Raw genomic sequence first — 27,763 nt, forward strand, 5'->3', positions numbered from 1 at the left:
CAACAAACAGTGGGATAGCCAACAGGCCTGGTGTCATCAAAGTGTTATTTATCAGTTAGAACACAAACAGGAGAAACTAACTTTGCAAGGACTAAAGAAGGCAGAACAAGTAATGACAGGCTGGAGATTCAACAACAGGAAAACCATGGTGTAGTCTGACTATGAACAAGCAGAGCGTCTGGTCATTTTGTCTTTAAACACATCAGGCTGAGGTATGAAGTTTGCTAAAGTTTTACAAACCCACCATGGTTCAAATCACACTCTTAGAAAAACCGAAGAAGCATGTTTTAAATGTGTGATTCCAACAAAGGAAACAATCAATGGGGGAGATAAAGGCTCTTTGGCAGCCATAGTTATGGAAGACAGTATCTAGACTATACAAAGATAAAATTTAGAATAATACAAAAAATTAAATAGGAATTCAAGACGACCCAGTCAATAAGTGGGCTAAAGAAATTACATCTTTTCAAAAGATGAGGTACAAATAACCAATGAACATTTAAACAAATATTCAACCTCACTAGTCATCAAAGAAATAAAAATGAAAACTACACAAGAAGACATACTTTCAGGGATCACGCCTATAACTCCTTACTAGGAAAGTTCCTCAGACTGTGTAGAGGACTGGAAGTGCAGCAAGGAGGTTGTGGTGGCTATTCTTGTTTGTCAGCCTAACTACACATGGAATGAATGACAATCCAGAAATGAAGGGCATCCTGTGAGAGACTATTTTTTGTTTGGGTGAATCCACTTCTAGTCTGGCCCTTTGAGGTAGGAAGACACAGACCTTTGACCTGGATCTTGAGGTGGGAAGAGACATGTTTTTGATTCTGATCTTGAGTAGGAAAGACCCAGTTTTAATGGGGGCTGTATTTCCTGCTGGAAGCCTGTCTAAGGACATGGAAGAGGCCTTTGCTCTTTGCTCACTTGCCCTTAACACATTCCATACCTTCACTGGTATTGGAGCCTGCTTCTTCAGGATTCCAGCACACACTGAAGACCAGCTGAGACATCTAGCCTTGTAGAACTGAGCAACGACTGGATTTTTAGACTTTCCTTCACAGCCATTGTTAGATTAGCCTATAAGTCATTTCAATAAATCCTATATATATTTATATATATGGTATGTATATAAGAATATATGTGAGAGAGAGAGAGAGAGAGAGAGAGAGAGAGAGAGAGAGAGAGAGAGAGACACTATAACTATTACTCTAGAGAACCCTAATACAGAGGTGTACATCACTGAGTGGGTGACTGGACAAGGACTGGCACAGCCTGCCTGAAGATACAAACCTCTGACGTGAAAAACTGAAAACACACTAACCTCTGAGGGCCATGTCACTCATGCAGGCAAGCCCTACTGCAACTATCCTATTTCTCAGGTATGTTCAGGCTCAAATTGAGCACAGGAGAGCTGAAAGCCACACTTGCAAGTAGTCCCAGGTTGTGGAAACCCTATTTCCAGTTATATGTTAGGCTCCTAGACACTGGGCGGGGGGAGGGGGGGCGCTCAATAGTCTGTCTCACCCTTAATAAACCTGAATCTTTGGGAGGAAAAATAAACGACAGTGAGATATTATCTCACCCCAGTCTGAACGGCTGACTTAGTTAAGAAAACAAAATCAAAGGTTCACACATTTTTAATTCTGGCACTTGGGTCTTAGAAGGCAAGGGGATCTCTCTAAATCTGAAGTACTGTGCAAGGCTAGCCAGGAGTACACAGTGAGACCATCTTTTAAAAAAGAAAGAAAAGAAAAGTATTTGCTGGCAGGGACTCTTAGACACTGTTGGTGGGAATGTCAACTATGGAAGTTAGTGTGGAGGCTCCTCAGAAACTTTCAAGTACATATTCCTCATGACCCAGCTGCCTGAAGGACTTTAAGTCAACATACCACAGAGACAGTTGCACATCAGTGTTTACTGCAGGACTCTTCACAGTAGCTGGGTCATCTAAACCAACCTAGGTGTCCAATTACAGAGGAATGAATAAAGAAAATGTGGCACATATATACTTTTTTTTTTCAGCCACAGAGAACATTGTCATTTGAAAGAAAATGAATATGACATCTGTCTAAGGTTATTCTAAAGGGGGCGAGTGGAAGAGGGAAGGAAATGATGGGCAAGCCTAAGGGGACAGGGAGGAAATACGCTTGACATACTTTATAGACTTGAATTAAAATGTTCTTATGAAACTCGCTATCATGTAAAACAAACATAGACCAATTAAAATAGGGTTTAAAATCCATATAGATGCTAAAATGTACAATCCACTTAAGAGTCATAATCATTTTTCAACATGTAGTTTTTATTTTAGATGAACATTATTATAAAAAAAAGTTCACCTGGAATAAAATTCATTTTTAAAAAACACAACATCAGTATCAGTACAGTTAATGAACTGGCTTCAACAGACTAGCCACATGGCAGGTCCATACTATCCACAGGAGCTTCCCACAGTAAGCCACTGAAGCAAAAGAAAATGTTTAAGCACACAAGTAGAAGTCTATGAAGAAACTCCATAGTTCCCATGGTGGGGCATGACTGTAGTCAGACAGTTCATGGCATTTTGCATTAAGGGAACTGCAGCATCAGTTGCAAACAGTCAAGACAAACCCATCCGTAAGGCCACAGGAATGAACGACCATAAGTTCACTTTAAAAAAAAGAAAAAGGTACAAAGAGGAGACATGAAGTTCTGTTAGTTCTTGGCATATGGCACACACTTCAAGATACACAGTAAAATCCAGAAAATCCTTAAAACAAATGCTCGCTGCTCTCCATTTCTATGCTCAGTCGTTTAGTTTCTTTATAACTAACAGGAAATTCATAACTTTTATTAGTATATCCTGACCTGCTATGTCCTTCGGAATCCCGGGATCTCATGCTCAGACACTCCTCTCTGCCACTGGATGTGATGAGAAAGCTAAAGGAAGCTTTTGTTTAGCTGTTCTTAAGTCTAAAAAAATTGAATTGTAGAAAATCTGAGATCAGTAAACCACCATAATGAAATGTGGTTTTAAAATTCTAGGCTTAGAATCTCATCTTTAAAGATTAAGAGCTATATTTATAAAAGAATCTAAGTCACAAGCTTGAAAAGAAAGTCTGTCTAATTTGTCCTTTTACTGCTCATAGGAAGACACTTTATAAGCCATAATACAGATCTCAACATTTGGAGCCTGAAAAATGCAGTTACAATTTCTTACTCATAAACTGCAGGACAACCTATTATATTGCACAACTAAATGCATTAATGGATGGACAGGAAAGTAATATTTTTGTATGCTACTGGGTATTGACATGCATGCTTTATTCGAAAGTATTTCTCTTTTCCTCCAGTTCAAAACAAGACAAAACAAAACATGCAGCCTAAATGTGTTGAATGCTTGGAGGCGGGCTCACTGTTTTCTACTGGTTATTAGAATATCAGTTAGCTAAATGAGGTATAATAAAAAAAATAGTCCTTCAAAGTAAAGAGCATAGTCTTCAGGAAATTTATAACAAAGACTGCATAAAATGTCCACATGAACAGTAAGAAGGCCTGTGGCAGCAACTGGTGCACAGGTAGATCGCTTTGTTATCATCTGCCTGAACTACAGGAGGCTAGAATAAGTTCCCAGTGGAACAGTTTACAATCAACTGATTCACATGCTACTTAGTTACAGTACATTTCACTGTTTGATACCCTCAGGCTCTAGTTGAAAATTTCGAGTCCAATCGTCAAAAATTAGCACAATAATAAAGTGCAGCCACTGAACCACTAATACTGCTGCAAAAATCCCTATGTACCCTATCCAGAAGACCACAGAAAGGTTCTCTCTCCCTCTCTCTCTCTCTCTCTCTCTCTCTCTCTCTCTCACACACACACACACACACACACTTCTAGATATCTTCAGCCTCAGCAGGGAACAGACAATTCTCTGTCACTAAATTCATCTACAAGTAGAAAAAATAATGCACATATGTACATTATTAAGCAAAGTAGACGATTTGCTGGGTTGTTTCTACCATGCAGAAAGTGACTTTCCTATGGTCTGAGCTCAAATTATATACAATTTAGCAAAGTTAAATGTAAGAAAATAGCAAGGACAATGTATTTCTATATAACAAGGATATACTCCCCGATTGCTGCTGCTTCAAAGAGCACTTTCAGACTCACCTAACATTTATAGGCTCTTTCAAAGAGAAGTTCATGGAGACTAGTTATTAACCCACAAAAGACACGAGAAGGGTGAAGATATCAAAAGCAAAGCATTCTGGTTTTGTTTGTTTAAAAAAAAAAAAAACAGAAACAAAAAAGAAGAAAAGAAAAGAAAAAGCTGACCACAGAACATGTCAGTTTTGGTTTGCAGACAACCCCTGAGATAGAAACCGAAGTGTTAAGACACCAAACAGTCAGAGGTAAATACTAAGAGAATTACATTCGTATGTGGTGTCACGGCCTGTGCTTTTTGCAAAGTACTTTGTGACCAATGTAACTGCTTGAACTTTTTTTTCCAGAAAAGTAGTGATAAGACATTTCTAAGAAAATACTTGTTCTTTTCAAATATGTATTTAATTTCACAATGTTAGACTTGTAATAAGTTCTCAATGAGTAAACTGCTTGCACGGGGGTAGTAATGTGTGATTTTAAGCCAATAGGTAACTAAAGAAGAAAAGGCTGAAGTTTGTCAACAGTGAAGTCAGCATATCCACTTAAGGTAACTCTGGGGCACTGGCAGCCACTGGAATGTCTCTGAGCTTCCCAACAGATGGGAAGGCCTGACTGGTCCAAACGCTGAAACCACAGATCTTAATCTGAGGCCGAATCGTCTGTGTAACCAGCTATCCACATCCACCTTAAGGCACAAGTGCCTGCCACTGTCACCTGTTTTTATGCTCTCTGTGTTAGGACAGCAGTGATATTATGATCTATAGTTGGCACAAAAGTTAACACTGAACACCCTCCCCGTCCCCAGTGCAGTGGCTTCACCCACAGCAGAAACATCAGAACCAGCATTTGGTGAGAAAGGCAGTGACGCCTATGGTGGGCTTTGGCCTGGATGGCCACACCACTTCTCTAATGACAAACCTAAGCAAACAGGGCTAGGTCTTAGATACCCAGTAATGGCTATTTGAAAGCTGGAACCTGAATCATATGTGCTCTAATGAAACCTGAATCATATGTGCTCCAATGAAAAGACAAGATTTCTGGAGGATGTGCTAGGTCTAATTACTTAAAAAAAAAACAAAACCCCAAAAGTCATTTCTTTCAGCATTACAAATAGCTGTCTTTTAAAGTTATATCAACATGTTTAATCTCTCTCCGTATATGTTATGTATGTTTTCTGCAAACTAAAATCTAAATCTAACCTTTGTTAACTCTCGCCGATGGGGATTCTGGTTAAGAACTGGGTGATATAAGCTAATGGGTGAAACGCAGAAAGAATGTACTACATAATCTAATGTGACAAGACCATAGGTGGATGTGGACAGATAGCTGTTATGACCACGGCGCTACCTATGTGAGATTGCTGCTCATGAAGTGCCCAGGCAGACAGCAGTGCTCATATACTATGGGTTTTAGATAAGTAATAACAACAGCAAGTCACACAGGAGAAGGGACAGCAAACAGAACCCTTGAACAGTGAGCCTGCAGTGCTTTCTAGAGGCCGAGTCCATGGAGGAGGCAGGACAGCCAACTTCAAAGGGGACACAGCTACTCAGGGGTGAGCATGGCTGATCGCTCCCTGAAAAGACAGCAATGCCATGGCCTCTGGATAGATGAGCATTTTTATAAATTTTGAACATTTATCAAATTAGGAATACTATAAATCAAAGCCCTTCAATAAATCTACCAACAGAAGAACTTTTGGCCATGTGACCCAAGCCAACCATCCTTTAATTGTAGCAGGTCAACCTCTGTTTAATGCTCTGCTGTCTTTAAGCATCCCCAAATATACAAGTGTAGAACTTTATGCCACTAAAGTGCTCAGTTAAGAGTCTAAGATTACGCTGTACCAGGGAAAGGCTGACACGCATGTGCAAAGAAAGACAGCAGCTTCCAGGACAGGCAGTAAAACAAGGAAAAACCAGTTAGGTCCTATGTGTGTCTCCACATCACTGCTTCTGTTTTTTAAAGAAAGGAGTCCGCTCTTTTGCTAGGCCACAAGGCTGGAATCCACTTGGCGGTCTGTGTGAGTTCCGGGGGTGCTCTCCGCAGCAGCCGGGCGAAGTGACTCTGAGGCTGGGTAGCCTGTGCTTTCAGAGAGGCAGGGAAGGGCCCTCTAGGTATTCTGCAGTCTCTCAGAAATGAGGAGTTCATCAAAGCAGAGAACAGCGGAAGAAACTGGTCTTCTTAGACCGGCTCTCTGTTATCTTCACTGGCCCACCTGCTCCTGATGAATTGCTGTCGTTCTGAAAAAGAGAGTGTGAAGTTGCTACGGAAACCAAGATTTCATGGTTTGACCCCAATTACCTACGAAGTAAAAGCAGAGTGGGGAATAGAAGCTACCACACTTTCACTTGTACACACTGGAAAGTTCTCTCAGAAGGAAAATTAGTTAAGGCTGTCTTCTTTGCATGTGGTGGATTAAAAAGAGAAAAACATTCAGAGGCTAGCTAGCACTTCTGTTTTAATCATGGGTTAGGTAGAATGCTCTTGTATCGTTCAAAGAAATTTCAGCCATGGCCTGAAGGGTGCCAAAGATAGTGATGGAGACAGGGTTAACACAGTAGACATTCTGCTTAGAGGAAGAAGAATTGTTAGTAGAAGGAAGATAAGTTTCATCAGGACCTATATTAAAATGAACTTCAGGGTGTTCTAAAGATTCATCACTGACAGTTTCAAATTGAAGCCAACTTGAGCAATTCCAAGATCATCATTATATAGATAAAAGTATGTATGATATGAGAAGTGAACTAGATAATCTTATGAAAAAAGCAATTTCTGTCATTATTATTTTTACTATTCTGATAAAAATTCAATTAACTACCCCTTAAGAAGCCAGAGGAAAGAGCTGAGACAGATGTGATGCAGAAACAACCCTAAAGCCATAGAAATTATAACCATGGTACAATCATATGAAAGCCTAAGAAACAAGTAGGTTTAAGGCGAGCATATTATAAACATGCTGTCCGTCCTGTTGAGTGACAAGCTAAAGGCTGTATCATGGAGATAAAAGCCGGAAGTGGTACATACCATTTTCCTGTTGAGTTTTGTCATTATATCCCGTGCAAGTGTAAAAAATGCCTAAAGGTCAAACAAAGAATATTGTTAATAGTTATATTTCAAAATAGAAATATAGAATTTTTATTATTTGTTTGTCAATATACCACTTCTGGGTTTTTAATTGAAAAAAAGTATAATTAAAATCTTAGCATATCCATGCTATTTGCTTTTTCAGTTACATCATATTTTCCAATGTTGTCACATTGTCACTTCATTCATAAAATATTTTATACATGTAAGGTTGCCACAGCTTCCTAATACGGCATACACTGAGTTATAGGTAGCTTCGTCAACACACCAAGATTAGGACAGGGGCTCTTGTCTACACTGCCCTTTTCCTATAGGGAAAGATGCAATCTCTAGCCCAGATATTTGTCTTAGTTAAGGTTACTGTTGCTCTAATGAAACACCATGACTTGAGGAGGAAACGGTTTATTCAGCTTCTGCTTCTATGTCACAGTTCACCATCAAAGGGAAGTCAGGGCAGGAACCTAGAAGCAGGAGCTGATGCAGAGGCCATGGAGGAGTGATGCTTACTGCTTGCTCAGCCTACTTTCTTATAAAAACCCAGGACTACCAACTCAGGGATGGCACCTCCACAGTGGCCTGTGTTAGCATTCCTTGTAGGCTCTGCCCAACAGTTACCTGGCAATAGCCAGGTAAGCCTGGCCTGCTATAAAAGGGATTATTTGGTCTCTCTTCTCTCTCTGCCCCCTTTCTCTCTCTGACCCTTTTCCCCCTCTATCCTTCCCCTCTCCATGTGTTCCTAGCTAGCCTCTTCTCCTCTCCCTTCTTCTTTTTCTGCCTCTGCTCCCTTCCCAACTCCCATTCCCATATCCCAAAATACACTCTATTCTACACTAAACCCAGTGTACGGCTGGTATCTGGGGGTGGGGAGTAGCATGGGTCCGCTGAGGTCCCCATTCCCACACTAATCATACCATGTTCTACAGAACACATCCTTGACCTTATAAAACACATCTCCATCAATCACTAATTAACAAAATGCTCTACAGGCTTGCCCATAACCTGATCTTATGGAGGCATATATTAATTGAAGTCTCCTCTTCTCAGATGACTTTAGCTTGTGTTAGGATGACATAAAACTATCTAGCACATTGCTAAAATCTACTTAAGAAGTGAATGAACAATTATGTATTAAACTCTACCTTTTCTTTCTGACCTCTTCTGAGGAATACCTAAGTATGCAGAGTCTTCCGTGCCTTAACACTCCAAAACTGCTGGTCCTCAGAACTCAACTCAACCCTATTCCAAACTCCCAGCCCCGTGGAAATCAGTTTAAAGGAAGCCAAGAAAATTCAAATTACTGACTTAAAAAAAACTTTCATTATTTTTACTTTGTTTTCACAGAGGTATGAATTTTGTTTTGTGGCCATGACTGGGGTGTAGAGGGGCTGGCATAAAAAATGTCCCTCTTTTGGTGCAAGAAATTCTTCCATAGCAGAAGGAAACTCACTTTTCTTTTTTTTTTTTTTTTGTTTTCTTTTTATCCATGCCTATGAAAATAAATCAGTGGCAGTTTTCTGTTTCTCAACACTCAGTAGCCAACCTAAAACATGAGTGCTGGTTATTTTAAAGAAAGAAAAGCTGCGGCATTTTCCAGTGACTACTGAGGCCCTTTAGTCTTGGTAAGGAGAAAAGAGTGAAGAGTCTAAGACCCAGAAAACAGCATCAGGATCATCAGGTCCAGTCCCATCTCCTACTACACATAAGTTAAGAAAACAGAGCATCTAGAGGTTTGTACAACAGATTTTCTTTACAGAGTAGAAATACCGATAGCATTCTGTGTGTTTTTTAAGTTGATCATAAAGTATACTTTCCATCTCCTCTTTTAAAACCTTAAGTGACCTTTAAATAATTATTACATCTTATTTCCTTATTATGTTTGTGTTTCTGAGTATTTTTGCCATAGCACACACATGGCAGTCAAAGGACATGGATCCCAGAGCTCAAACTCAGGGCCTCCGGCAAGCTCTTTTACCCTCTGGGCCATCTTGCCAGCCCCCCAGATAATCTGGCTTTAATGGCTTACGTAATGAAAGTTTATTAAGACTCAACTCTGAGAAAACTTCCTTATATCTACTAAATGCATTACAGTGCCATGCACAATCTACTCCTAATGTGTACACGAAGGGAATAAATTCAAGAGACAGCAGCTTACTGCAAGTGGTTCAGCTTGTCTGCCACAGACTAGTGCAGGGTGATGACAAATGACAGAGGACACTGGAGTCTGCACTCCCAACCTCCAAACAAAGGGCAGCTCTGAACTTAGGATGAACTTGGATCTCCTCTCTCCCAAGAACTTTAACTGAGTGATCTTGACATAACCCACATGGAGGCTGCTTGCTAGAAGTCTAGCGAGCAGAACCCATGTGACAGCCCAAGGCCCAGAAGGACACAGGAGGCTCCCATGCACCCCACAGAAGGACACAGGAGGCTCCCACGCACCCCACATTCCTTACCTCTTCTACATTTGTACTCGACTTTGCACTTGTCTCCAAAAATTTAATCCCATAGTCAATTGCTAACTGAAAGACAAACAGAAAATGAAATTTTGTGAGAGTGGCTTGGACACACAAAGCACTTAGCAGATTGCACATGTGTCAAGAGTATATGACAGAACTCCTATGGTTTTCAAGTTTTTTGTTTTTTTTGTACTGTGTTTTACATTTTCCAGTTTAACTTAATCTAAAAACGACACAGCATCGACTTAAAATATTATGTTAGAAATGTGTGCTGTTGTACTTGTGGGTCTCGAAAACACACAAGAAAAACCAGCAGACGGAGTCTCCCTGTTAGCTCCGCCCAGGATTCATTTACTCCTCTTCCTCTATCTAGTCTCTGAGAGCAGAGCTCTCCAAGGTAACCACCCTCATTCCGCTCTCTGAAAGATCTGCTCTGTGAAGGACCCCTGACAAGGGGCTGAGCTGCATACTTTACCTATCAAAGCAGGCCTGGCCTCCAGGTTCTCTCAGCATCCCTCAGACCCTACTGGGGTACCTTGCCCCCAACCCTGAATTTCCAGACCAGAGAGTGGACCGCCCTTCCCCAAGAGACTCTTCCCTATATAATCCAGACATTTTGTGCTCTCTTTCTCTTTTCCTTTCCTCCTTCTCCTCTCCCTCTCTCCCTTCCTTCTTCCTTCTCTCCTTTTCTTCTCTCTGTGTTCACACCCTTTCTTTCTTTCTCTTACCACTCCATCCCACCCCCACCCTCACCTGGCCTCTTCTTGGCAACTCTCCTGGCATCAAGCCTTGGGGCTAGTGAATTGGCCTGAGAGCAGCTTCCCGATAAACCTGCCTAACCCAATCTAGCTTGAATTAGCTCATCTCACTGGTGGAGAAATAATCCATCAGTAATGATGACAAATGTCAACTCTTTTTACATTTCCATCTATCCTCAGAGACCCCATCCATATAACACTACTCAAATTAAATGTAGATTTTTAAGAGCAAGTTGATAGTCAGACTGAAAAACAAAACACATTTTGCACCTATCACTGGAGAAAAGTTCCAGACTTGAAAAGGAAAGCCTTCTTAAGACTTGAGAAAATACCATAGGAGTAAATACACATAAAAAATAATTGTTTGCTCTATAGACTCAAGGCAGACAGGCCCCTGTAAATGTCACCCCTTATACGAATCAGCTAACCTGTAGTAAACTCTTAGGGAAAACAACAAGCTGGAAAGTGATTGTGGTTGAAATTTCACCTACTCTAGTATGTTTTTTCAGGAACTGAATTGTCTTAACTTCAAAGCTGGGCTTTTTACACAGATCTAAAAGAAAGCCTGAACTCAAAGCTGCAGGGATCTTAAGAAAGGCCAATCTGTATCTCAGCGGATTCTTTAGGGTGAGTCATGACGGGATGGTATAAACAGGGCGGATTTGAATGCTAATTCCCACAGTTCAAGCACAGACTACTTCTCAGGGCTGTTGGATAGGTCTCTGGGCCCCATCCTTTATCCACTGGGCTCACACTTACCTTCTCCCCTCTCTCTTTCGACACTTGTCTTTTGTCGTTCATATCACATTTGTTACCCAGGATCATTCTTTCAACATCTGAAGAGGCGTGCTGCAGGGTTAAAACAGTACCTTATAAAAACAGCCCGAGAAAGACCACGGCAATTCAATGGGAGAATCATAACCTGTCAGAAATGTGTGTTCAATGACAAGACCACCCTTCATTCAACACAAGGCCCAGTCAGAGAAATTACTTTAGCTCAGAGCCTTCACAGAGCCCATGCAAACATTTCCCCCAAAGGCTCACACTCTTTTGCATAACTCATACAATAAATATATCTTATGGTTACCTAACAGTCAAGCTTATCAAACAATTATTCTAGTCAAAGACAAAAAAGAAAAAAAGAAACCCACAAAAACCCACTTAAGTACTGGGTCATCAGTAGAGAAAGTAATCTGGATTCTGGACTATTAAAAAGATCTACTATGAGCCGGGCGTGGTGGGGCAAATGCCTTTAATCCCAGCACTCGGGAGGCAGAGGCAGGCCGATTTCTGAGTTTGAGGCCAGCCTGGTCTACAGAGTGAGTTCCAGGACAGCCAGACTACACAGAGAAACCCTGTCTCGAAAAACCAAAAAAAAAAAAAAAAAAAAAAAAAAAAGATCTACTATGGACGGGATCACTCAAATGTGTGTTATTTCCTAGTCAGTGTTAGCAAGTTAACCTTTCTTCTATGCTCCGCCCAACAGTTACCTAGCAACAGCCAGGTAACTGCCTGGCTTGCTATAAAAGGACTGTTTGGCCTCTCTCTCTGACTCCTCTCTCTTTCTCTCTCTGGCCTTTCTTTTTCCTTACCCCCGCCCCCGACCCACGCACGCACTTGTTCCAGGCCAGCCTCTTCTTTCTCCTCTCTCTATCCTTCTATGTCCCCTCTCTTTCTCTGCCTCTACTCTCTTCTCGTATCCCCCAAGTAAACTTCATTTTAAACTAGACCTGTTAGGGGTGTGCCTCGGCATGGGCCCCCTAAGGTACCCTTCCTGCCACAACAGACAGCATTTTACAAAACATAGCAGTCAGGGTTTTGTTTTTTTGTTTTTTTTGTTTTTTCTAAAAATGCTGCGGAGGTTTTAAAGAAAACAATACCAACTATCCTGGAACTAACTCAATTTTCAAATATCTAAGGAGAAAGGCAAATAAGTTGCAGAAATATACTTATTTCTGCTGGTGAAACAGCCAGGAATCAGACATCTCAGCTGTGGCCCTGTCTTAAGAGCTGCACGGACACTGGCAAGTCTCTTCTTCCTTGCCTGTTTCCTCACGAACAAAACAGGACCTGGATTAGTTTAAGTATGAAAATGCTCCTCTGTTCATGGGCTATAGAAGGCAGTCCACCTGGCACCACTGGGGATCTAGGTGCTCCCCACCCCCCCAGTGGACAGGGTGGGCCTCTCACTTCCTGGAGAAAGCAACAGCCTGCCACATGTCCCCAGCAAGCTTCTGTCCAGAATTGCCCTGCTCCTTCCATACACACCTCTTCAATGTTTCTTATCCAATTTTTAATATTGTCAAAGGATTTTTCATTGGTGATGTCATAGACCAGCATAATTCCCTGTGGGAGAAATAAAAAAGCTTTATGTCATACTTCATATACTAACAGCTCCCAATGCAGGCCATGCCTACCTGCCTCTCTTTTGTCTATTTTGATCTTTAAAGAGAAATTCATAATAAGCTTGAAAAATACAATGAGGCAAAAACAAATGACTTCCACTCTCGTGTCACTCTACCTATGAACTGTTAGCATCGTCACAGTTAACTTTAGTGAATTAGCAATTGTGGGAACGTGAGCTCTTTCTACCTGACTCAGGTGATAATGATTGGCACCAACTGGAGTTTCAGCTGAGGCTGAGATAGACAGGGGAAGGAAGAGGAAGAGGGGCACTTCCAGGGCACACTTGCTTGTTACAAATGAGAATGGTTGTTCTTACTCCTCCTACAGAGGCTGAGACCATACAGTTTTTAGTTTCTTTCTTTTATTACAGGCTAATCACAACGTTACCATTTGTTTAACACTAATAAATCATGAAAATATAATGCCTTTAGTATATAGGTTAATTAAAGGATTGCTATCATGCTTTTAAAGATTACCCACCTCTATGTTAAGTATCCAAACAATACCATGTGAGCTGATCATGGCCCTTACAGAAAAGAGACTGGAAGAGGTTAAGGATGAAAACAGGAAGACAGCTGAAGACCAGGGCGCCAGCTCCCGGGAAGCAAATTGAGGAGAATCTAATAAGCTAGTGCACGAGAAGAGGTCAGGCTCTGAAAATACTGAGCCATGGAATCTCCAGGACATTCTCCAGGACTTTCAGTACTAAGTGCTACATCTACTAAGCATCAACCCATTCAGCAATGTGTAGTGGGCGGTGGTCCAGTGGCAGAGTGCTTGCCCAGCATGGGTAAGGATTCTGGGCTTGAGCTCCCAAATCATAAGAGAGGGTAGATAGATAGATAGAGAGAGAGAGAGAGAGAGTGAGAGAGAGAGAGAGAGAGAGAGAGAGACAGTGATGCTGCGTCTAAGGCTGATGGTGCACATGTTTGAAATCCCAATGCTTAGGAAGCAGAGAAGGATTTCAGGCCAGCCTGAGCCACACAATAAAACTTTATTTAAACATACACAGACCCCACTTAAAAAAAAAACCAAACAAACCTTACCAACTCCCAAGAATTTGTTAAGTATCTATCTACTATGTACCAAATACTATACTTAACTATGCATTATAAGCAGTGAACAGGAAAACCAAGATCTCTCCTTTTCATTAACAGCTAGCAAAGAAAACAGACCAATATACAATTAACGAGACAATTGCTACAAAGAAGCATGGGGGAACTTTGAACTAAAACACAGGGGACATAATCTTATCTGGCTATGTGGCTCAAGCAGTGAGGGGCAGTTTCTTTGAAAAAACGAGTACAGCCAAGGGATGAAGATCAAGTAGAGTTAATCTGACAAGGGGCTAGGACTGGTGAGGAAAGAGCCCATGGTACCTGCCACACAGCACAAAAAGAAAATGGGGGAGGGGATAAATAGCTTTCTGTATTGAAGGTCCAGGGTACACTCGACTGACTCAAAGAAAGCTTAGCAAGATGTACGGATCTATTGGGAAGAGGGACAAGATGGGTTCAAACAGGCAAACAGGTGAGCACTGGCTAGACAGCAGCTGTTAGGGATTTCCTATAGTCCTACAAATTCTCCTAAGTAAAACGGAGGAAGTAAGTCCCTCCCAATCTTCTGCTTTTCCTGCACTATCTTGTGGGGAAGGGCAATAAAACCCGGCAGCTGTGTCAACACCTGGCTCTTTCCCTCATAGGAGTCCCCGGGCGGGTCCTGGAGGTCCCATGACTCAGGATTCTCTTTCCCTGCACTGGCTTATTAGCTTCTCCTTGGTTAGCTTGCCTGGAGCTGCTGAGCCAGGCTTCCTGTTTCCTGCTTTTACTCTGAACCTCCTAGCGCCTCTTCTCTGTAAGGTACAGTGGTCATTCAATATTCAAACATTTGCAGTCCCCCCACTGTTCTCAGAATTAAATTCCACAGCAAAGTCCTGCACAAGCTGGCTTCCAACTGTCCAAATATATACAAGTCACATAAAACACAAACAAAAAAGCCAGGAAATAAAACAACATTAAGTTTATCTCTCAGCTGGGCTGTGGTGGCACACACTTTTAATCCCAGCACTTGGAAGGCAGAGGCAGGCAGATCTCTGAGTTTGAGGCCAGAGGTCTGGTCTACAGAGTGAGTTCCAAGATAGCCAGAGCTATACAGAGAAACCCTCTCAACAAAACAAAAACAAACAAACAAAACCAAAACAAAAAAAAATATTTCTCATGGTAGTAGGATTTGGGATGATTGATTGGAATTCTTAAAGCATTTTTATACCACTTAGCTACACTTTTTAACAGCCAGGAGAAAAATATTGTGGCCTTCCTTCCTTCCTCCCTTCCTTCATCCTCCTCCCCCCGCCCCCCCCCCCCTTTATTGGGACAGAGTCACTATGAGCCTTGGTTGACCATGAGCTTTGGCTGGCCTGAACTTCCTAAATAAACCAGGCTGACTTCCAACTCATAGAGACCTGCCTGCCTATGCCTCATAAGTGTTGGGAGTAAAGGCATGCTATTGTTTAAATGACAAGCAAGATTCTCTTCTACCCCACCCCCCTTGCCTCAAATGCACATTTCACTTCAGATATACACTGTAAAAAATTTTTTTTAATTTTAAATAAAAAAATTTTAGGGGGCTCAGCGGTTAAGAGCACTAACTGTTCTTTCAAAGGTCCTGAGTTCAAATCCCAGCAACCACATGGTGGCTTACAACCATCGGTAATGGGCTCTGACACCCTCTGCTGGTGCATCTGAAGACAGCTACAGTGTACTTTGATATAATAAATAAATCTTAAAAGTGGAAAAGTGTATATTTTAAAATGAAAAAGTATTTAAGTTTTATGCTTTTTATACTTTACCACAATAAAAAACCAAATAACAATAATTACCGCTACAGAGTATTTAGCTAGATATCTACAGTTAAAATTAACCAAGTAATCTCTATAGTGCTATTATCCTTTGGGCTAATTAATCAAGCTTTATGATTCATGTGCCCTGTCTGCCTCAAATGTCTCTTCCCTTGGTAACACAGTGTGGTGTGAGGCAGAGGCTCTCAAGCTAGAAGCTTCCAGCTCAGGTGCTACTACGTAATTAACAAGGGACCCTAGAAGGCAGTACTTTAGCTTTCTCAGTCTTTAACATGAGGCTGCTCTGAGGAGCTACTGAGATGTTATCTGTATGCCACCTAACCCAGATCCTAGTATGTAACTTGGACTCAACAAACAGCAGCTATTTATTACCAACTTGCCTCTTTGATTTCAACAGCAAAAGCCATTTCACTATTTCCTGTGTTTATAAAATTAATATGGGTCTTCTAGAAATAAAAATTAAGTATACCAGTTAAACTTTATGGATCTAGTATAGTCTACAGTGAGAACAGCTGCCTAAGAATTCAGAAAAGGTTTTGGTCTATGAGAAACAACAATAAAGTAATGGCAAGGCCCTCTTTCCCTTGCAGCCTAATTGTCCAATCAAGGTTTACTGTGAAGGCAGTAGGAACATGGGAAAGCCTGTAAAGTTGCTGACATGTTTAAAATGAAACCAAGAAATCTACATAGTGGCAAGAATGTCACATGCCTGATCCAACCACCTAGATAGAGCTTGCCATGACCACCACCTGCTGGGAACAGCATTCTCCATGCAAACACAATAGCCCTACGGCTCACTGACACAGACAGCCTGAGAGACCCAAGGCTTCAACAAGCATTTCCTGGAGACGCTTCCACCGATTCATACTGTCAGCACGTATTTACTGGGTAACTACTATGTCAGGAATTAACACTGTACACAGCAAAACATAAGAGAATAGTGAAGCACGGGCCCTACCTTCAGAATAGAAAGCCGAAACTGTCCTGTAGAGCAATGATCGTAACCATATGAATAGGAAGGAAGATGAGGCATAGGAACATGAGAAAGCCAGGTAATCCTGAGTCTAAATTAAGTAACACATCCCACTGGCCTATTTCTTCACACCGTGAACTAGATAGAGCTAGACAGCCAAGGGAGACGCCTGCTCCAAGGTAGTGTTCCTGCCTACTCTCAAGGGAAGGGAACGTGGGAACGGCATGACTGCCTAGCCCCAGAATAGAAAACACTGACCAACAGAAACACTAGTGCGTCTAAAATACTTCTAATCAAAGTTACCTGTGGGCTATACCAAACTTTACCTGTTAAAATGTTCTTTTTCATTTTCCCTGAAAGAAACAAACATCGACAAATGTATTCCCTGGAACCCACAGGAAGTCCCTATCTTCTGATTCCGAATCTAAGCAAAATAAGAGAGCAGCAACCACTGTCTTTATGACAACAAAATTCTTTACAATCTGAAAGTTATCTCCTCTGGCAAGTCTGTTTTATTTTTTGGTCAACTTGACATATGCTAGAGTCATCTGAGAGGAGGGAATCTCGATTGAAGATCCCCTAAGAATCTCAGAAGATCAGCCTATAGGGAAGGCCTGCAGAGCATCTTCTTATTGAAAATTGATATGGGAGGGTTCCGCCCACTGGGAGGTGGGGAGGCAGTCCTGAGGTGGATAAGAAAGCAAACTGAGCATGCCATGAGGAAAAAGCAAGGAAACAGAACTTCTCCATGGCCTTGAGTTCCGGCCCCAGCTTCCCTGCATGACAGACAGGTCTACAAGTTATAAGGCACAACAAATGCTTTCCTTCCCAAGTTACCCTAGGTCACCATCTTTCTCACAGCAACAGAAACCTTAACTCAGATAGTATCACAAGGCCAAGGGTGGAGAACACACTACGTGGCTAGTGGTATGCTAGGGTTAAAAGGCAGCTTCAATCTTGTGTGGAAGGGAGACGTTACTGATACTCAAATAATAGTGGACAAGGGTAAGTGGGGGATGAAGGGGCTGATAGAATGACAGTGGAAAGACCTGTGGACCTTGGTCGCATCCTCCTGGATGCAAAGGATAGCCTTGTACCCCTTCAACTCTGTTACCCCAGCACTCCTAGGACTACCAGAGTCACAACAGCTGTACCCTACAACCTGCCATGGGCCCCATGAGCTTAATGGTTTAGCTTTCATAGACTGTCAGACCATATCAGGCTTCATCATCAAAATTCAAGGCTCAAACTTGGGCTTGGCTTATGCCTACTTAATTATTATTATTATTATTTTTTTTTTTTTTTGGTGCTAGAGATTTAACATCAGGAATGTTAAAGACACATTCTACCACTAAGCTACATCCCCAGACTCGGACCTAAAAGCTAGCTCGCACTGAAGTTCTGATGTGGGCCTCACAGCCCAGGCATAGCTCACATGCCTCTGATTCCAAGTTGCTTGTCCACCATTGAGCTCCCAGCAGCATGTTACGTCCCACCCAGAGCCAATAGGCACTCTAAGTGCATTTGAGAAGCACGTAAGGACAGAAAACAGTCATGTAACAGAGCTATGACAAAAAGGACATGGCCAGGAGTAGCCAAGAGGGCTCTGGCAGCCAAGGTCCTCTAGAGTTATTAATCACTCAGCCACTCCTCGTCAGTCAAGGGGACTCCAGAGAGATAAGCCATATGCAAGGCCAGGTAGTGGGGCTAGAGAGGATGCAGGCTGACATGGCTACAGTGCAGAGGGACACAAGGGAACAGGAAAGGAACACTCAGTCTCAGGGTCTCGGGTCTTCTAAGACTGCTCTCAAGTGCTCATAAAAGGAAAAGAGACCACAAAAATGTAGAAATAGCTCAGTTGAAAGTAGAGGAGTTCTAGAATAGCTAAGAGCTAATGGCTTAATTACTTATTATAAAGACTAATAGAAAAATATAACTTCTAAAAACCAAATACAGTTTTTTAAAAAATCCTTTAAAATCTCTTGTTAGGGCTACACAGAGAAACCCTGTCTCAAAAACAAAACAAAACAAAACAAACAACAACAACAAAAACAAAACAAAACAAAAAAAACAAAAAACAAACCCTCTTGATTTTACATTTAAAAAATGTATTTTCCTTCAGTTTACGATGCAGGGAGGAGAGTTTATAAGAATCAGATGAAGTCCTGGCTGAATGGGTATTATTGATAAGGACACCAATGCCTTGGGCTCACGGGAATTAGCAAAGTCTACCCTGGATCAGGCTCAGGGAATAAGCAAGCCTCCCCCAGGATGGGCTCAGGGACCTGGCAAAGCCTTTCTCTGGTCTGTGTGTGAATGTTGACGGAGTGTCCAGGAAGCATGAATGAAGACGGCAGCTTCCTCATCCAGATGTTTACTGCCTGAACTGCTCTTGTAATGCTCCCACCAAGACAAGCTAGCCCCAGTCTTCTGTCCATAATCAGCGCTCTGAATGTCGAGTGTAAGTGCTGCTCTATCAAAGTAAGCAAGGGTCACTGCTCCCAGCTTTTCTGTCGGTGTGTCTGTATGTCTGTCCTTCCTTCCTTCTCTCATTTGCCCCATCAGGTTTCCAGGACCAAGCCAGCCATGCAGAATGCATTAGTCCTAGGCTCAAGCTTCATATCCATAGACAGGCAATGAATAGCCCTGTTTCCCTGTTTTATTTTCACCTGAAAGGTTAGAACCTTTGAAACACACTCACCATGGCTCCTCTATAGTATGCTGTCGTAATTGTTCGGAATCTTTCCTGGCCCGCCGTGTCCCTAAAAAGTGAAACAAAGAAAGGAAAGAATGGTTTTAAGTTACCAGCCACACGGGTAAGGACCCCAAGTCACAGCAGATAAAATTCTGATCTGCCCACAGTGCACTGAGGCAGGGGGAAGGAGAACACACACAAAGATGGCACATCGTGCCTTGAGAGCTGGAGGCAGCAGTGGCCACAGGAGCCTGTCAGAACTCACAAAGACTTGGATGAAAAACTCAGACTTGTTGTAAAAGCAGCAATGAGATCCCACTAGGAACTGGGCTATGGGAGGAGGCAGAATGGCTCTAAATTCTTGGACTCCCAGAGGCAGTGATAACCTATCTATAAGTGCTACATTAGTGAGCCATTTTGCTTTCTTGACTGCATGGGTGATTTCAGCACAAAGCACACTGCTGAATGACTACATGCATTCTGCTCAGCAGAGCAGAACAAAATATGTCTCTTCTAGAGCACTTTCAGAGCACAGCCTGCAGTTAATTACAGAGGAACCTGGAGTCCAACATCATTCTCCAAGTTTCTAAAGAATAAACATAAACATGTTGGAATTACACAATCTTTCAGCTACCCTTCCTTTTTTGAGCTGAAGGCATACCGTTAAAATATGCAGGATTCTAGGATGGGAGTGTGGCTCAATAGTAGGGCACTGGCCTTGCAAGGCCCTAGGTTCAGTCTCTGGCATTAATCCAGGGCTTTGTGAGGGGGAGCACATGTGTGCTTCACACTGACACACTCCAAGAAAAACGGACATTTCTAATTAAATTCATAGCTTCAATCATACAGAAGAATTTCCTTGATATTGGGAGAAAGTCATTTGTTTTAAATTTTCCATTTATAGCCGGAACTAATTCACTTCCTGTGATACTAAAATAAACTAAATTATACAATTTAATTGCAAAGAACAGAGAGATTTCTGGAACTATATTAAAGATCTAATATACAGTAAACCCCACCAAAGGATAAAGGTTCAGGGAAATATAGCCAATTAAACAGCAAATATCTTCATATTTATTTATATCTACTTTATAAAATACTTCCAAACATGATGCCTCCACAGCCCAGAGTGAAGTGGGTGATATTATCATCTTTACTCTGTAAAAGATGCAGCAGGCTCAGGAGAGCTATGGCCTCATCTCTGCAACTAAACAGCTCTCAGCCTTGAGTGAGACTCAAACAGTACAGGTCTCAGCTGTTGGGATGAGACTCACACCAAACCCAAATCTTGTTATTCTCTTCCCTATCAGCATTAGAAATGTGACGAACTTATTTTGTGCTCAGCAACAAGGAGGAACAGAGAAATCAAGTACCCTTGAGTGGATTAATCATATTTCCTTGACTCAAATACATTACTGATTTAGAAACAGCATATACACACACACACTTACACACACATACATACACACACACACACACACAAATATAATAAAAAAACTTTAAGGTTGAATGTGTTTCTCTGAGTTCTGTGATGGAACAAGGGGGTGTGAATGGCAGTAACAGGTGACAACTTACTGCTTGCAAGTAGCATCCGTAGTTTATGGCAGTCTGTGGGATTGGGCCCTTGACTTTTGATAGCTGATGCTATCTCTAAGTGAACAGTGCCAGAATTCAGTTAAGTCATGGAACGCCTACATAGTATCGTTCGGAGGGTCGGTATCTCTTCATTAGGGTAGGCATAGAGAGTATGCCAAATACCTTGGATACATTTGGTATCCAAAGTGTTTAAATATTTTTAAAAACTCACAGTACTTATTTTTCCTTATTTCTCCATTAAATAGGCCCTACTTGATAAATTATAAAATAACAGAGCTATCGAACCTCCAATCTCATCAATCCAGGCTCATTTATAAGTGAAAAAAAAAAAAAAAAAAAAAAAGCAGAGCCTGAGAAGGTGCAATGGTTTGGAGAAGTTTCCCCTGCAGGTCACATCTTAAAGGCCTGGTCTTCGGGGCAGTGGAATCTTTGGGGGCTGGGCTGAGTGGGAAGTCCTGAGGTCACTGGGAGCATGTTCTTCAAGTGGATTGTAGGGCCCTGGGCCCTTCTCCATGCTCTGCCAAGCACTCCCTGCCACTGCCACCCAGCCCCTCATCAGAGACCCAAACCAACGGTCCCACCTAATCTAGGTCCAACTGGAAGCCCAAGCAAAGCATCTCTCTTCATAAATGCAGTGTCTCACATGTTCTGTGACACTGTGTTAGGGATGGACAGAAAGCAAGTACTTTCCCCAAAGTCCCCAATTTACAAGGCTGTGGCTAGAAGCCAGGCCTGACTTTCAGCCCAGGGTCTGTACCATTTTGCTGTGTCTGAGTCACAGCTGCGACTACAATGCAGGTGTATATGCTTTTGAGAATCTGTTTTTTTTTTTTTTCCTTGTCCAGAGCTTAGAACAGCCGGACTCGGGGCTGATGAGATGGCTCAGTGGGTAAGAGCACCCGACTGCTCTTCAGAAGGTCCAGAGTTCAAATCCCAGCAACCGCATGGTGGCTCACAACCACCCGAAATGAGATCTGATGGCCTCTTCTGGTGTGTCTGAAGACAGCTACAGTGTACTTACATATAGTAAATAAATAAATCTTAAAAAAAAAAAAAGAACAGGCGGACTCTGGACTTCCTTCCCGCTCTGGTTTTCCAAAGGAAAGGTCTAAGTGCCTGGATGATGTTTCGAATGTCTTGAGTCACATTTTAACCTTAGACTTCCAATTCCAGGAGAGATTCCATAGGCCTTCATTTTTTTTTTCTTAACTTACCATATCTGAAGTTTAATTTTCTTTCCATCGAGTTCTATCGTTCTGATTTTAAAATCAATTCCTGCCAGAAAACAAAAAAGGATATGCTAAGTTCCTTAAATTCAATCCAAGTCTTATTAGGGAGGGAACAAAGATTCCTATTGAAAAAAAAAAAAGCTCTCCAACGCACTGGAAAATGTGAGCACACAGAGGGTGTGAATGGCATGTTTCCTCTGAATGCAGGCTGGAGAAAGGAATGCTAGTCACTCTGCAAAGCATTCCCACACATGTGAAGTGCAGGATTACAGGCCTCATGATTTGGGCACAAATGGACCACATCCTTCAGAATTACATAATTCAGAAGGACTGAGAACATAACATATTTTCTCCTTCCTGAAATACATACACACAATATTTTCAGTCCTAGTGCCCCAACCTTCCCTACAGAAAACTGTAGAGACTCTTTAAAACAATTTTCCTCCCCTCCCTTCATTTATTTTGTTAGAACCTACCCAATTAGGAAAAAGAAAATGAGACTCATTTGATGTCCAGGGAGGGAAAGCTGATTCTATGTTATACAGTTAGCAGGGACTCCATAGACATCTCAATTAATATCCCCTCAGAGTTACTGCATAGAACTGAAAGGGCTAAAATGCTTTTTAGCCCTGGCCACATTTTGGAATTCCAGAGACAACAACAACAACAACAACAACAACTCTCTTGACTAGGCTTCCTCCTCCCCAATCCTGAGACTGACTTAGCTGGTTAGTCTGGTTAGCTGGTGATTTTCAAAACTCCCTGAGTAATTTGAAACTGAATCCAAAGCCCAGCAAGCCCAAAGGGTGACAAGAAAGGGAAAGCATTTAGGACTTTGGCACTTCAAAAGTTGGACATCTCTTCACCTATGTATCTGCAAGCCATGACAATCAAAACTTACTTAGGACTCTACCACACAGCAGCGCATAGTCCCTGTCTCAGTAGCATGCTTTATCATTAATTGGGAAGCAGGCTTTATTTTCATTTTTACCTTTGAGACAAGGTGTCATTAGCTAAAGCTGGTTTCAGATCACTGTGGAGCTGAAGATGACCCTGAATTGACTTTTCTGCCTCTCCCTTCCAAGTGCTGAAACTGCACACATGCACCACCACTCCACCACCCCGGTTTATGCAGTGCCAGGGAAGCAAGGGCTTTCTACAGGTAAACACTCTACCAACTGAGCTATAGCCCCAGCCCCAGGAATGAGGAAGGGCTTCTGTAGGGATCAGAGAGAAATACAACTGGGCAGCAATGCACTAGATCGCCCTCCTCTGGCCACTCAGCTGTATTTAGATTTTTTTCCCCACTCTTTTACCTTTTACACTAAACTCAGTTTCCAATACTTTTCAAGAACATTTATAAACTGTGTCCTATAAATGGTCTTGAACAGTAACTGCAGCATTTGGGGTGTGGAGGGGTATCACGCAGCCATGTATAATACTTCTTCACAGGGAGGTGGAAAGCACCCAAAAAGACTGTTTCCCAGCTCCTGCTTTCAGTAATGCATATGCATAAACCAACTGGATTTCATCCTCTTCCCTGTGTGGTACTTTTCCATGCGGGAGCCTTCTTAGCTTTCTGCATTTGGAAACACACAAAAATCCCACCCAAGCCGATCTAACAAACTAGCCTCTTAATCATTCTCCTCTCTCACTAATGGCCCTGGACTGTGAGCAATACAATCTGATACCAGTGTTCCGAGGTTACACGGCTCGTGTTTCCTCCTCTCTGGTAGTTGGCTTTGCAGGAGCAGTTGGAACTGTAAGCAAAACTTAGTAGTGTGACTAGTGCTGCAAGCATCCCATAGCACCTGTGTCTGTCCTCACTTGTTTCAGGTGTAGACACCAGTCTTTATTGTCATTTGACTTTTTAAAATACCCCCAAATCCAGTATAACAATGACCCCATAGAGATCCTCTTTTGCCACACAATGTGACTCAAATTGGTAAAAAAAAAAAAAAAAGAAAGAAAAGTACTTGTCAGCCTGAGTTCAATCTGGGATCCCACAAGTAGAAGAACTAATTCCTTAAGGCTGTCCTTTGACTTCCATACATGGACATGGCATGTGTGTGTGTAACACACATAAAGCTCAAGTGTATAATAAATTAAAACAAAACAAAAAATCTTTCTTCCAGTCTTTAGCTCTTTCTAGCCCCCACATAAAGAATAATGCCTAACACTCAGTAGGCATTCAGTGTTTCCTAAAACTAACATTCAAAAATGTAATGGCACTTGGGAGGCTGAGGCAGGTGAGTTCAAGGCCAGCCTGGAGAGCCAGGGCTATATGTAGAGAGACCCTGTCTCAGAAACAAACAAACAAACAAACAAACACAACAAGGAAAGAAAAAAAGAAAGAAAGAAAGGAAAGAACCCAAGTCCTCTGGAAGAGTACGTGCTCTTAACTAGTGAGCCACATCACAGAAATAAAACCCACTAATAGGAGTGGCAAGGAGGACTGGAGGGTAAGAAGTGAGACTTCAGATTTGCAAGTTCTGCTGAGTACCTCACAAATCAGGAAGGCATCACCCAGCACTGAGGTGCATGTGTGCTTCAGAATGGAGAGACAGTGGATCTGTGAAATGTGCTTGACCTCTTTAACCCCAAACAAATGTGGCTTGAGAAAGCCTCCATTCTCAGATGCTCCAGAGACAGGAAAATCCAACTTCACTCAGCACTAGGCTACCTCGGTGATTTGCCTTATAAGGAAAAATGGTCTCAGTCAATCCCATCAGCCAAGCTTTAGTCAAACCAGGTTCAAAATAAGGCAAATGCCAAGTTGTAGTTAAGAGGGCTTCTCCCTCTCTCTCTTGCCCTGACCTGTAACTGCTATCCAGCCACATGGTAGCCTTGGAGCATCACTGAACCTGTCCTATTCTGGGGTCCACCAGACTCATGAATCATTCTGGGCTCATAAATACTATTAAATTTAATTTGTTTAAAGCTTGTTTTTCTTTCTTTCCTTAAATATGTGTGGGAACAAGCTATCTCCATAGCAGAATGTGGAGGTCAGAGGACAACTTCTTTGTGAATGGTGGTATTTGGCATTGCTTTAGCTACAGAGTATAGTTGATTAGCTAACGTGGAAACACAATCAGGATCTTTCACTAGAAATGAAGGGTATTAATATTACTGACAAGTGCACACACATGTATGCACACCCAAACACAGACAAACATGCATGTTCTCATAATAGTTACAGTGATACAAAATCTCTCCCCCTAAAAATGAAGATATTTATAACTAGCTTGACAATAATATCAATAGAAATGCAGTAAGCCAACATTCACTTTAATATTTCCTTTTCTGAGACAAAAGAGTAATTACCAATAGAATTATATTGGTTAGGATACTATGAACTACAAGTAACAGACTTCAACTCCAATTAGCTTAATGTACTCTCTTAACTCAGAGTAAGCCCAGCGGAGACATGTCAGAGACCCCTCAGTCCAGTGGTCCCAGCAGCTCTTTTCTCTGTACCTCCCTCATCTCTGTCTTTCTAAAGGTTCCAGTTTATCCTCTGACTTATGTCAGCTCCTGACAACAAAAGCAAGATGAGAAGAAAACAGTCCAGCTACCTATTCCCTTCTATGATGCTCTCGTCTTCATGACTCTTCCTTTCTTTTTTCCTTCCTTCATCTCTCCCCTCTGGAGGCATAATGTAAAGATTATCCTTGTGCACAGTGTAAAGATTATCCTTGTATGATTCAAATGCTGATTTTGGTGCCCCCAAATGTGATTGCAATCCTTACTCTAAGAATCTCCAGTCTTGATGTTGTGTTTTTTGTTCCCCAATTATCCCCTGATTGGACAATAAAGCTAGCTGATCACCCAATAACTGAGCAGGGGAGAGACTAGAACAGGACTTCTTCCCAGTTAGAGGAGGGGGCAGGATAGAGAGGAAATAGGAATTCAGCTACACGGAGAGGGTCTAGGAAACACCATGAGAAAACAGCTGGTGCAAAGATAGGCAGAAAATGCAAGTATCTCAGGAACTTTGGCTGGGAGGTAGGCAGAGTAGCTTAGAGGATTAAAATAAATATAAAGTAATACTGCTCAGTTACTGTGCCTTAAAGCTGTAAATAAATATAATAGAACAGTCTCAAGTATTTGGAAACTCGCTAGGTAAGAGAAAAACTGTAACATTAATAAAAATGCCAGTAATATCTCTTTTTATTTTATGTGTATTCATGTATGGAGTGGGTGCACATCAGTGTATGTGTGTATGTGTGTGTGTGTGTGTGTGTGTGTGTGTGTGTGTGTGTGAAAAGATCAGAGTTCAGCCTAAAATGCAGATCCTCTGGCATGATTCACCTTTTTAAAAATCCCTGTATTTATTGACTGAAGGTAGGGTATGCCACAGTGGGAATCAGAGGACAACTTGTGGGAATCTGGTCACTCCTCCCACTGCCTGGGTCTCAGCTTCCGCTGCCCAGAGTCCCTTGCAGTAAACACTTTTATCCATCAAAGCATCTCACCAGCCTCTCTCTTACTTCTTACTGGGCCTGGAGAGGAAAGCGAGGCTGGCTGGCCAGGGAGCCCCAGAATCCCACCTTCCAAGCATGTACAGCTCAACATTCAGCTTTTTTTTTTTTTTAAACATAGGATTAAGATTAAACTCAAGTCCCTGTACTTGGAACTTTACTAATAAGTTCTCTCTCCAGCCCCCTGTCTTATTTCTCAAGGACTTGTCATTGGAACATCATGTTCTGGTGGGCTAAGTCCTACTTCCTGCAGTAACCACGGCCTTGGGACTTACCAAGATTGAACTCATCTTAATTCACCCCGAGATTCAGGTTAAGGCCCATCCTTGCAGTACTGAAGCTGAGTTACCTCCCAGTACACAGGGCTACTAAAAATAGCTCAAGAGTGGAAAGCCTGCTTGGCATAAATCATATCTTTTATAATATTCAAATTTGTTTCATTAATACAATTTCATATTTGCATCTGTGTGAAGTGGGTAAGCCATAACCAGAGTCATGCTGCCGTCACGCACGTCAGTCCACTCCACTGACTGGTGCCAGCTGTACTTCTCTGATGTTCACTTCAACCACTGCTTAATCAAGAAACTGAAAATACATAGGCAAGATATGCACAATCCAAGACTCTGCTACCACTTCTGCTAAACTGTGATGGTGAGAGCCAGGCCAGTCCTCTAGCCCTCCTGTCCTGTTCCAATTCCCCAATGAGCTGTGGAGAGGAGGAGGAAGAGCTGCCACAAATGGCCAGCATCAGCAACCACAGTACAGGTTTCTGTGAGCTGTGTGGGAAAACACCTTTACATGCAGATAAAATAAATAAACATTTTGAAAAAGAGTAAGACTGAAGAGGGCTATTACATCTCTAAAAAGCACAGCTTTCTGAAGGAGCTAACTATGTTTAAGGTCAAAAAGTCTATTTCAATAGACTTTTAAAGAGCATCAGCTTTTGGCAATGAATAATATAATAATTCGTGTTCAAAATGATAGCTTTGTGTCGCCCTGACTTGAGAACACTTCATGAGTTACCCATAGCAATGTGGAGGCTCATCCAGCTGGCAATCCAAACCATCATCTACCTT

The 27,763-nt window shown here is 41.9% G+C and overlaps 1 protein-coding gene across 1 annotated transcript in view; it reads right to left on the reverse strand.

Annotated features, from left to right (window-relative positions):
• Positions 1-2,297: 2,297 nt before the first annotated feature.
• The window catches only part of Rab8b (RAB8B, member RAS oncogene family), a 75,388-nt gene continuing 49,922 nt past the window's right edge, over positions 2,298-27,763 (reverse strand). Inside the window, exons 2-8 of the mRNA XM_029481757.2 lie at positions 22,192-22,252; positions 19,388-19,448; positions 12,719-12,796; positions 11,210-11,299; positions 9,690-9,755; positions 7,177-7,227; positions 2,298-6,392 (exon numbers count right to left, since the gene is read on the reverse strand). Of these exons, the coding sequence (XP_029337617.2) occupies positions 6,300-6,392; positions 7,177-7,227; positions 9,690-9,755; positions 11,210-11,299; positions 12,719-12,796; positions 19,388-19,448; positions 22,192-22,252 (500 nt within the window). The 3' untranslated portion in view covers positions 2,298-6,299. The remainder of the gene's footprint in view (positions 6,393-7,176; positions 7,228-9,689; positions 9,756-11,209; positions 11,300-12,718; positions 12,797-19,387; positions 19,449-22,191; positions 22,253-27,763) is intronic.

Source organism: Mus caroli, unplaced genomic scaffold (genome assembly GCF_978045245.1).
Source record: "Mus caroli unplaced genomic scaffold, Mus_caroli_1 scaffold_11, whole genome shotgun sequence".
Lineage (NCBI taxonomy): Eukaryota > Metazoa > Chordata > Mammalia > Rodentia > Muridae > Mus > Mus caroli.